This window comes from Malus sylvestris, chromosome 5 (assembly GCF_916048215.2).
Source record: "Malus sylvestris chromosome 5, drMalSylv7.2, whole genome shotgun sequence".
NCBI lineage: Eukaryota > Viridiplantae > Streptophyta > Magnoliopsida > Rosales > Rosaceae > Malus > Malus sylvestris.
The window spans coordinates 32,153,021-32,165,058 of record NC_062264.1 but is presented as its reverse complement, the minus strand read 5'-3'; the positions used below and the strand labels follow the sequence as shown (position 1 = coordinate 32,165,058).

Genomic DNA, 12,038 nt, shown 5'->3' with positions numbered 1-12,038 from the left:
ATTCTATGGTTGAGATCTCCATCTAATTCTCCGTTCTTTTACAAGATAGATCCTAGGTAGCGAAAACGGTCGCTCTTTGGTATTACCTGATCTCCGATCCTCGCCCCTAACTCATTTTGGCCTCCATTTGCACTGAGCTTGCACTCCATATATTCTGTCTTTGATCGGCTTGGGCGAAGACCTTTAGATTCCAACACTTCTCTCCAAAGGTTAAGCTTCGCATTTACCCCTCCTGAGTTTCATCTATCAACACTATATCATTTGCGAGAATCATACACCAAGGAATATCATCTTGAATATGTCCTGTTAACTCATCCATTACCAACGCAAAAGGGTAAGGACTTAAGGATTGTTGATGCACAAAATCAGTGAGGACTTTGGTACAACAGAAAGTATTAAGTTATTGCTCTGGTCATTAGTGTGGATAAGTATGTAAAAGGATAAAGACAGGAAAGCAAACATAAGATGTACGTGGTTCACCCAGATTGGCTACGTCCACGGAGTAAATGAGTTCTCATTAATTGTGAAGGGTTTACACAAGTACATAGGTTCAAGCTCTCCTTTAGTGAGTACAAATGAATGATTTAGTACAAATGACATTAGGAAATATTGTGGGAGAATGATCTCGTAATCACGAAACTTCTAAGTACCGAAGTCTGGTATCGTCTTCACTTGCTTTATCTGTCTCATAGGTAGATGTGACATCTTCTCTGGAAGTACTCTTCCTCCATCTAGGGGTGGTATCTTTAACTAGTGGAGATGCACAAGGTAATGTATCAATTTCACTTGAAGCTTACTTGTAGTTTCAGGCTTGGTCAAGCGCGATACAAACCATGTAGTAGGAGTCCCCCAAGTCGCCGAGCTAGGGGATCTGCTGAAAGAGGTGACAGACAAGGTAAGCAATCAGAGCTCCAAGCAATCAGTCCCAGATCAAAAGTTTGATTTCGAGTTCCGGCTGATTGTTTTCATTCTCCCTATCTTGCAGGCAGCATGAAGGATAAAGAGAAGAAAAGGAGAATAGATGATATGAGATATTTTTGCTTTTGAAGAAGTAACTTTCCACAGGCTTATTCTTGAATTGGGTGGGAGGGTTTTCTGGTTTCCTCCAGAGTATAAGGCCGACTGAAGAATTTGAGGGTCAAAACAAGTCCATCAAATCTAAAGTACGTTCGACCCTGCTGATATGGGATACTTTTGCTGTTGACAAAGTAGTGGATGTATCGGCACGCGTTCTGTTACGCTTGTCTCCACATGCTTCCTTGTATCATTCTCACTTTTCCTATCGATTCCTCAGGCAGATGTGGTATCTTCTCTAGAAGCATAAGATGTTGAAGATGAGTACTCGAAAGCAATGCCAGGTAAGTAATCAGGTAAGGGGTTCCAGGCAGTCAGTTCCTGACTGGAAGCTTGATTCCAAGTGCTGACTGATTGCTCTCTTTCGCCTTGTCTTGCAGGTAAGAACAAGGCCAAAGGAAAAGACAGGGAAAAAGCATGATATGGGATACTCTTGCTTTTAACCCTAATGATATGAGATATTCTTGCTCTAGTGTAGCTTGTTTGCAGAGGTATTATCGGGGGGAAAGAAAGCTGAGGATGGAGGATGGAGGGTTGAGCATTTTTGCAGGTCTGCCTGTCCGTTGAGGATGGAGGTTGACATATATAGGAGTCTCCCTAACAACAAGTAGTAATGCTATTCCTTTACCCTGCTTGGTCATAGCACGGTAGTGGGAGCTGCCAGCTTCACGTGTGTCAAAGCACTTTGAAAAAGTGGTCTGTGGTATCTGGAAAGCTGATGTTGCGTGTGAAGATTACAGACAAGCTTTATCCAAGAAGATCTGGCTCTCGAAGTTGAGAAAGCGATGCCTCTTCAGTTTTCGAACAAGCAATCCTGTCGGGGATCTGGCTCTCGAGATTTAGAGAACGGTGCCTCTTCGATTTTTGAGAGAGCAATCTTGCTGGGAGTCTGGCTCTCAAGATTCGGAGAGCGGTGTCTCTTCGATTTTTGAGAAATTAATCATGTTGGGAGTCTGGCTCTCGAGATTCGGAGAACGGTGCCACTTCGATTTTGGAGCAAGTAATCTTGTTGGGAGTGTTTTCTCAAAAGTGAGTAAAGGTAGGGCATGTTTGCTAGTCTACCTTGCCACGGAGCACAGAGGTTGATACACAGGGACTTTCCAATTATCCAGCAGTGGTGCTGTTCCTTTACCCTTGTGGGTAATAATATGATAGCTAGACCTTCAAAATTTATGTGTCTAAACTTTGTTAGTGTTGTTTCTTTGCTATTCTTTTACCCTTCTTGGTCATAGCGATGTAGTGGGAGCTGCAAGCTTCACGTGTCTAAACTTTGTCAGAGATCTTTGGCAAAGTTATCTGTGGTACCCCTGAGCTGATGGTGCGTGTGAAAAGTGGATGATTAAACAGTAAGATTCACGTGCTTTCTACTTCACCAGAAATCTTCAACAGAATGCCCGTAATTTCAGTAAAGCTGAGTGTGCATGTGACAGGTGCTGACAAGGCTGAAAAGTGCCTCTTCGATTTCTGAGATCGGCCCTCGTGGTCTCTGAGCAGCCCAGCTTTTGAGAAAGCAAGCCTCTTCGATTTCTGAGATCGATCTTCGTGGTCTTTGAGCAGCTCAGCTTTTGAGAAAGCAAATACCTCTTCGATTTCTGAGATCGGCCCTCGTGGTCTCTGAGCAGCCTAGCTTTTGAGAAAGCAAACGCCTTTTCGATTTCTGAGCAGACGCCTCTTCGATTTCTGAAGCTCCGTCGAGTGCAGATTTTTATAGAGGCTGGCATTAAGTTTCAAAGCACACTTGAATCTTCACCAGTAGAAGCTCCTTTCTTGCACTTCTAAGATCTTAATTTGTCCGACCTCTTCTCTCTTCAACACCTTTGAAAATGCCTGGCCCATCTGACCGTCGTTTTGACTTGAACCTTGTTGAAGAGGCAGCCACGCCTTCTCCAGACAACATATGGCGCCCATCCTTCTTATCCCTTACTGGTCCTCTTACCGTTGGGGATTCCGTGATGAAGAATGATATGACCGCTGCGGTGGTGGCCAGGAACCTTCTCACTCCCAAAGATAACAGACTACTTTTCAAACGGTCTGATGAATTGGTTATGAAGGATTTTTTGGCTCTGAGTATTCAGTGTGCAGGTTCTGTGTCTAATATGGCCCAATGCCTATTTGCTCGAACCCGCCAAGTTGAATCATTGGCGGCTGAAGTGATGAGTCTCAAACAGGAGATTAGAGGGCTCAAGCATGAGAGTAAACAGTTGCACCGGCTCGGACATAACTATGCTACAAACATGAAGAGGAAGCTTGACCAGATGAAGGAATCTGATGGTCAGGTTTTACTTGATCATCAGCGGTTTGTGGGTTTGTTCCAAAGGCATTTATTGCCTTCGTCTTCTGGGGCTGTACCGCATAATGAAGCTCCAAATGATCAACCTCCGATGCCTCTTCCTTCTAGGGTTCTGTCCAGTACTGAGGCTCCGAATGATCCCCCTCCAATGCCTTCTCTTTCTGGGGCTCTACCGACTGCTGAGACTTCTCCTAAGCAACCTTTGTGAAGGCTCCCTCTTGTTTGTTTATTTTGACTCATGTATATATACATATTTGTAACTTATCGGAGATATCAATAAATAAGCTTTGCTTCATTTCCAACGTATTGTGTTAAATACACCAAAGCTTTCTTCACTGAGTGGGGTCGGCTATATGAATCTTAGAACGCCATTGTGCTCGGTCCTGTGTCATGTCCTTCGTTAGATCCAAATACTCTAAGTCTTTTCTTAGAGTCTCATCCAAAGTTTTCCTAGGTCTTCCTCTACCCTTTTGGCCCTGAACCTCTGTCCCGTAGTCGCATCTTCTAACCGGAGCGTCAGTAGGCCTTCTTTGCACATGTTCAAACCACCGTAACCGATTTTCTCTCAACTTTCCTACAATTTCGGCTACTCCTACTTTACCTCGGATATCCTCATTCCTAATCTTATCCTTTCTCGTGTGCCCACACATCCAACGAAGCATCCTCATCTCCGCTACACCCATTTTGTGTACGTGTTGATGCTTCACCGCCCAACATTCTGTGCCATACAACATCGCCGGCCTTATTGCCGTCCTATAAAATTTTCCCTTGAGCTTCAGTGGCATACAGCGGTCACACAACACGCCGGATGCACTCTTCCACTTCATCCATCCAGCTTGTATTCTATGGTTGAGATCTCCATCTAATTTTCCGTTCTTTTGCAAGATAGATCCTAAGTAGCGAAAACGATCGCTCTTTGGTATTTCCTGATCTCCGATCCTCACCCCTAACTCATTTTGGCCTCCATTTGCATTGAACTTACACTCCATATATTCTGTCTTTGATCGGCTTAGGCGAAGACCTTTAGATTCCAAAACTTCTCTCCAAAGGTTAAGCTTCGCATTTACCCCTTCCTGAGTTTCATTTATCAACACTATATCGTCTGCGAAAAGCATACACCAAGGAATATCATCTTGAATATGTCCTGTTAACTCATCCATTACCAACGCAAAAAGGTAAGGACTTAAGGATGAGCCTTGATGTAATCCTACAGTTATGGGGAAGCTTTCGGTTTGTCCTTCATAAGTTCTTACGGCAGTCTTTGCTCCTTCATACATATCCTTTATAGCTTGGATATATGCTACTCGTACTCCTTTCTTCTCTAAAATCCTCCAAAGAATGTCTCTTGGGACCCTATCATACGCTTTTTCCAAATCTATAAAGACCATGTGTAAATCCTTTTTCCCATCTCTATATCTTTCCATCAATCTTCGTAAGAGATAGATTGCCTCTATGGTTGAGCGCCCTGGCATGAACCCGAATTGGTTGTCTGAAACCCGTGTCTCTTGCCTCAATCTATGCTCAATGACTCTCTCCCAGAGCTTCATTGTATGACTCATTAGCTTAATACCCCTATAGTTCATGCAATTTTGTACATCGCCTTTATTCTTGTAGATAGGCACCAAAGTGCTCTTTCGCCACTCATTTGGCATCTTCTTCATTTTCAAAATCCTATTGAAAAGGTCAGTGAGCCATGCTATACCTGTCTCTCCTAAGACTTTACACACTTCGATCGGTATATCTTCTGGGCCCACTGTTTTTCTATGCTTCATCTTCTTCAAAGCTACAACCACTTCTTCTTTCCTGATTCGACGATAAAATGAGTAGTTTCTACACTCTTCTGAGTTACTCAACTCCCCTAAAGAAGTACTCTTTTCATGTCCTTCATTGAAAAGATTATGAAAATAACCTCTCCATCTGTCTTTGACCGCGTTCTCTGTAGCAAGAACCTTTCCATCCTCATCCTTGATGCACCTCACTTGGTTTAGGTCCCTTGTCTTCTTTTCCCTTGCTCTAGCTAGTTTATAGATATCAAACTCTCATTCTTTGGTATCTAGTCGCTTATACATATCGTCATAAGCCGCTAACTTAGCTTCTCTCACAGCTTTCTTCGCCTCTTGCTTCGCTTTTCTATACCTTTCACCATTTTCATCGGTCTTGTCCTTGTATAAGGCTTTACAACATTCCTTCTTAGCCTTCACCTTTGTTTGTACCTTCTCATTCCACCACCAAGATTCCTTTTGGTGTGGAGCAAAGCCCTTGAACTCTCCTAATACCTCTTTTGCTACTTTTCGGATACAACTAGCCATAGAATCCCACCCTTGGCTAGCTTCCCCCTCTCTATCCCACCCACACTGGGTGATTACTTTCTCTTTGAAAATGGCTTGTTTTTCTCCTTTTAGATTCCACCATCTAGTCCTTGGGCACTTCCAAGTCTTGTTCTTTTTTCTCACTCTTTTGATATGTACATCCATCACCAACAAGTGATGTTGATTAGCCAAGCTCTCTCCCGGTATAACTTTGCAATCCTTACAAGTTATACGATCCCCTTTCCTCATTAGAAGAAAATCTATTTGTGTTTTTGACGACCCACTCTTGTAGGTGATCACATGTTCTTCTCTCTTCTTAAAGAAAGTGTTGGCTAAGAAGAGATCATATGCCATTGCAAAATCCAAGATAGCTTCCCCATCCTCGTTTCTCTCCCCAAAACCATGGCCACCATGAAAACCTCCATAGTTGCCTGTCTCCCTGCCCACGTGTCCATTTAAATCTCCTCCTATAAATAACTTCTCCGTCTGGGCAATTCCTTGCACCAAGTCTCCAAGGTCTTCCCAAAATTTCTCCTTCGAACTCGTATCCAACCCTACTTGAGGTGCGTACGCACTAATCACATTGATGAGTTCTTGTCCTATTACAATCTTGATTGCCATGGTTCTATCTCCTACCCTCTTGACATCTACAACATCTTGTGTCAAAGTCTTGTCCACGATGATGCCAACACCGTTTCTCGTTCTATTTGTGCCCGAATACCAAAGTTTAAACCCTGAGTTTTCTAGATCCTTTGCCTTAAGACCAACCCACTTAGTTTCTTGTAGGCACATAATATTTATCTTTCTCCTCACCATAACTTCCACTACTTCCATAGATTTTCCCGTTAAGGTTCCTATATTCCACGTTCGTAAACGCATTCTGCTCTCTTGAACTCTACCCTTCTGTCCTAGCTTCTTCACCCTCCCCCGTCCAATAGAATCAAAGTACTTCTTTTATGTGTCCTGTGTAAAGTTGATAGGAGCATATGCTCCCAAACAACTTTGAGTGGAGTCATTCGAAAAGAAGTTTCTATGGTCCCCTTGCTCATTTAACATTGCATCCGGGTGCCGATGGAGATACAGCGACCCTTGCTCACTTATCACTGTGCTCGGGCCACACAGCGCGCCACTTACGGGTGACACCCTAGCTTTAGCGCGATTTCGTTCTGGATTCATTTTCATAAGGATTCGACGTAACTGTGGAGTGCCGGCTGTCGACTACCTGACGTCCTCCCCCTCCTCCTTTACCCGGGCTTGGGACCGACAATGTAAGATAAACTTACACAGGCGGAGTTCCAACTCGATCAAGCAAGGAGTTAAAATCAAATCCAATCAATGATTCTACAAGATAATCCCAATATATTATTAATTAAATATTGTCTTCGAAGTGTTATGTGTTTTTTTTTTTACAAAATTTAATCAAAAACATTGATTTTTTGTTGTTTAAAATGAATGAGAGGTCCTGAGTTCGAAATGTTATGTGCATGTTTATTCTTTCTTATTTTTTACAAATTTCTATTTAGTTGTTAATTTCTTTTTAATTACTAGCTAGTAGCTATGTGAGTTGCTATTTTTAAACATTCATTTCCATTCAAGTCTAACCTTCAACAAAGAGTAATGCGTAAAATTTGGACCAAATTTGCAAATCAAATTATGGGTCCCTAATTGATTTAATTTAGTGTTCATTCATTACTTATACATATCAATTAAAAACTTCAAAATATTATTAATTCTTTTAGTCATATACTCACAATACAAAATAAATTAGTTTTTCCGTGTTTATAAATTATTGAGTTTGAAGTGATTTTCTAAGTATAATTTTATCGAAGTCTTACTTGTGAAAACAAATAATTTTGCTTATATGGAGTTAGGACACATTTTTTACGACTTCACGCGCCTTAAAAATATGAGGGCCGGCTCTGCTTCTAATTTATTCCTCTGATTCATTCCATACACATTTAGTCGTGTACTGGTTTATTATAATCCAGAGTGCGACTCGTTGTTGGATACAACGAGAAACAATTCGGAGAGCAATTCCCATGCAATTGAGATATTGTATGATACGAACATGTAAGACTGTAAAGCAATATATAAACAACTTGAACTTGTATACAAATTGAGATATGTGTTCGACTCGTGAAAGAAGCAAGTCAAACTTATGTTTGACTCGATAAAAAACTAGTCAAGTTTATACATTGATCTGTTTGGCTTGTAAGCTTTTTACTAACTCAATTTTTTTTTTTTCACGAGACAATTCGAACTAGATTATGTTCAATAAATTAATTTGCTTGCAATGAAACATCATGTTTGAGATTTATTTATTTATTATTTATTTTTATTTACAGAAATATGTTTAAATTGATTATTTCCAATTTAAATACACAAGATTGATATTATGTCTCACTGTCTTTATCTTTTTCTTTCTAACAAAACTTATGCATGGAAAATATTTAATTATCATAACCATCTTAAAGTATTATGTTTTTAAATTGTGTTATAATATTCTTTGGTATATTCTATTATTAGCAATTTGGATGATTTCTAGCTCCTAAGCAACCACCTCACCTTCAGCATCTCGCCCCACTGCCACCTTATCTTCAACAGCTTTGACCTTGGCAACTTCATCCTTAATTGCTTCATGTACAACAGTTAAGAAATCAAGGTCAAGCAATTTTGCCCTTCCTGGCAGGCATCGGCAACAGCAGAAAGAGCAGGCTTTGACACCTATTTAGCACTTGATTCATTTTCCCAAGTGACAAACTTTCCTCCTTACTTCGAATAATGGCAAACCTTTTAGAAGCCGATCCAGACTTAGCCACAGATGGACGTTTCACTTTATCTTTGGACCCTGACATTGGCAGCAGCAAAGAACTCTTGCGTTGAGCGGTCCTCTAGGACAAGAATTTAACCTCTTTCGAAGTGACATATTTCACAGGCTCATCAGCTTTCTTTCATCCATTGAATTAGACTGCTTGATAACAAGTTTTCCCAAAGCAGTAGAACTTTCACGAGCAGAAGAGGAAGTTCTTGGTTTCTTATCAACTAAAGATCGAGCAAGCAGGCTAACCTACCAGTAAAGCCTTGTGCCTCTCTTACAGCCCCCAATTACACTTACTTTTACTCTGTGACTCACCGTCGCGTCTACTATTGCTTTGTTTCTCCTAGCCACACTGATTCAACTATATGGCTTTTAGTCGTAAAGACTCTTGCACCGCAGCTCCTAGCCACGTTGACGCCTTCTAACGGCTCCACCTACGATGTTGGCTCCACTACATGCAACCCATTCGCACTCAAGCCTTAACAGTTGCGGTAACAGCCTAAATGGCAGGCCCATCCCACATTTGCGTTAGCCTCTCATCCAAATAAGCTTTATGGCCCATCCTCACATGGTATCAGGCCAAGCCTAATGTGTAACATCCTACATCGTCTAGGGGAGTGAATCTTGTAAGCCTTATATGTATATTCTCATCTCTACTTAGCATGAGGCCTTTTGGGATCTCACTGGCTTCGGATTCCGTAGGAACTCCGAAGTTAAGTGAGAAAGAGGCCAAAGCATTCCCTAGATAGGAAGTTCTGCTAGCGTGAGTTCCAAGAAACAAAACCGTGAGGGCGTGGTCAGGGCCCAAAACGGACAATATCGTACTACGGTGGAGTTGAGCCCGGGATGTGATGAGGGCTCGGGTCGGGATGTGACATAATGCACCACGCCCAGCCTAGCGCCTCCATTATATCTCTCGAGCCACATGAACCTAATCCATTCTATCTCTCGAGCCACATGAACCTAACTCCTCAGCGCTAGACCTTATCAACCAACTCCTGCTAAGTTTAATGACCCTGCTCGCGCAGCCCAACGGGGTCCAACCTTTCAAGCCACACCAGGTTAATCATCACGGACCCAACGACTCGCTTCTTCCTCCCCTTGCAACTTGGCCCATGGTAGCCGCTGGCTAGCAGTTGCAACTGCCTTTGTGACTCCATTCCTCTGCTCTAGTTGAGCTACACCGATTTTCAAGCAACCATTGTTACCATGTCACCCATATGAGCCCAATCCCACTCGTCCTAAGCTGTCATGTAGCAGTAGTAAGAAGAAGAATTTTTTTTTTTTTTAACCTTGAGGCGCAACAACAACGACGAAGACAATCAACCCTTTGTGGGGCAAGCAAAGAAGAAAACTGGGGGATGAGGCATAATTTCCTCTAGTTTTTATTCCTTCTTGTTTGGAAAATAATTGTTCTCTAGATTTATTTAATCATCCACGTAAGTAGAGTTAAATAGATTTTATAGGTAGTTAGACCCCATATCCCATAAAACGTTCATTACAAGTTAGATCTCAGAATCCTATGTAGTCAAGGACTCATTTTTGGCAAGCCTATCGACTTGGATTTCTACACCTCATGCACCTCTTACACCCAGCACAACAGGTGTGAGGCATTTGTGGAGCCAAAAATAATTCAAAAAATCTTGGAGCTGACATGTGAACTTTTATCCACAAGTGATGACCAAACCCTCATTAAATTGGCGAGGCCCACATCTGTTCCATGCGTAGTTCAACCATTAAGAAGACTTGAGTTGCTGACTACGACTTCTTCAAGCTCTCATGCTCATGACAAGGAGAAAATTTAAAGGAATTAAAGATAAGATTAATAACTAATCCATACCTTTAAACTTTCCTTATTGAAGACCAACTTAATCAAGTAAGGAATCACAATCGAATCCAATCAAGGATTCTACGAGATGACATTATTAATTAAATAAAATCTTCGGGATAATTTTATTCTCTGTCCAACGAATGACACACCTTGGCCAACTAAATATCGACACATGGCATGGAAAACCCTACACATGGGACCGACTCTAGATCCTATAAATACCCCGTCCTAAACCAATTTATGGTAAGATTTTGCTATGCAACTAAGCCCTAAACTCTCTCTTTTCAAAGAAATTCACTTAGGCATTGTAAATCTATTAGCCAAACCCCTCCCCTCCACTCCATTGGTGCATGATTTTGATCTTTGATCTTCGATCAAATGTATTTAATTGTTTTGTAGATACAAATTCGTCAAGACTACAAATGAAAATTATGTAGGAGCAAAAATATACACGGATTACTTTTTGAAAAAAAAATCACTTCATCAGATTTTTGCTACCACCAAAAAAAAAAAAATCCTATACTTGCGGGTGTCCATGACCACAAACATCTTAATCTTAACATCTAGGATTTTTTTTGTTTTTTGTTCAAAATCTTAACATCTAGGATGAGGACTATGATTGACAACTGGCACACCCCAAAAAACAAGTAGAACCTTTCAATACGTTCAAGCCCTTTATTTTTACACTAATTGGGACCAATATCTGATTCTTAGTATGTGAAATTTGGACTGTATTAGTAAAAGAATTCAAAGATTTCACACTAATTGGGACCAATATTTGATTCTTAGTATGTGATCAGAAACTTCCCCACAACCGTATCACTTATAAAAATCTTTTTTTGACCCCTTTATTTTTATATTCATGTATTACAAATAATTTTACTACTTTATTATCTTACATAATGATATATTTTCATTAAATAGCAAGAAAATAAATTGATATCGAACTTGTTATTTACGATATTTGAATAAAAAATCTCTCACTTATAAGTGAAAATGAATACTACTAAAAAGTAAATTGAAAAAGGCAAAAGATATTAACTGTGACACATTTAAAAATAATGTACTTAACCATCATGACAATCTACCAATGGTAAAGTTTCTCGGAACTTGCTATTTTCATAATATGTATTTATGTTATTTTCAATAACAAAAACACTCTGTTAGATTAAATAAACACAAATAAAATGGATACAATAAAAATATTAAGAGTGTGAAAAATAGTATTAAAAAGAGTCTTCCAATTTATTCCTTCTTAGGGGGGACTAATGAAAATGACAATGGAACGTTCAAAAGTCTTAATAACCGATTCATTCCATACACTTTGAGTCGTAGACTATTTTATTTTAGTGACAGAGTGTGACTTCTTGTTGGATAACAATATTAGGAGGGGCAATTTACATGCAACTAAGACTATAAATTGATTTAAAAACAACTTGAACTTGTAGACAATATCTCAAGGAGTGTGATATCCACACACTTATTTTTACTTCTCTCACACCCTTTTAATTTTTTGCCGTCGGATGTGATGAATTAAAGAAGATCAAAGGACATAAATTAACAAGGGTGTGAGAGAAGTAAAAAGAGGTGTGTGGATAGCACACCCCTATCTCAATGTGTTCAACTTGTGAAAAAAACAAGTTAATTAATGTTTGACTCGATAAAAAACATGTCAAATTTATACATTTATTTGTTCGGCTCCTAAATTTTGAACAA

General features: G+C 40.2%; 1 protein-coding gene across 1 annotated transcript; it reads right to left on the bottom strand.

Annotated features, from left to right (window-relative positions):
* Positions 1 to 5,390: 5,390 nt before the first annotated feature.
* Positions 5,391 to 6,963, bottom strand: LOC126620770 (uncharacterized). The gene has a single exon (XM_050289049.1). It carries the CDS (start codon positions 6,550 to 6,552, stop codon positions 5,404 to 5,406), a length of 1,149 nt encoding a protein of 382 aa, XP_050145006.1. The 5' UTR covers positions 6,553 to 6,963; the 3' UTR covers positions 5,391 to 5,403.
* Between the last annotated feature and the right edge of the window lie 5,075 nt (positions 6,964 to 12,038).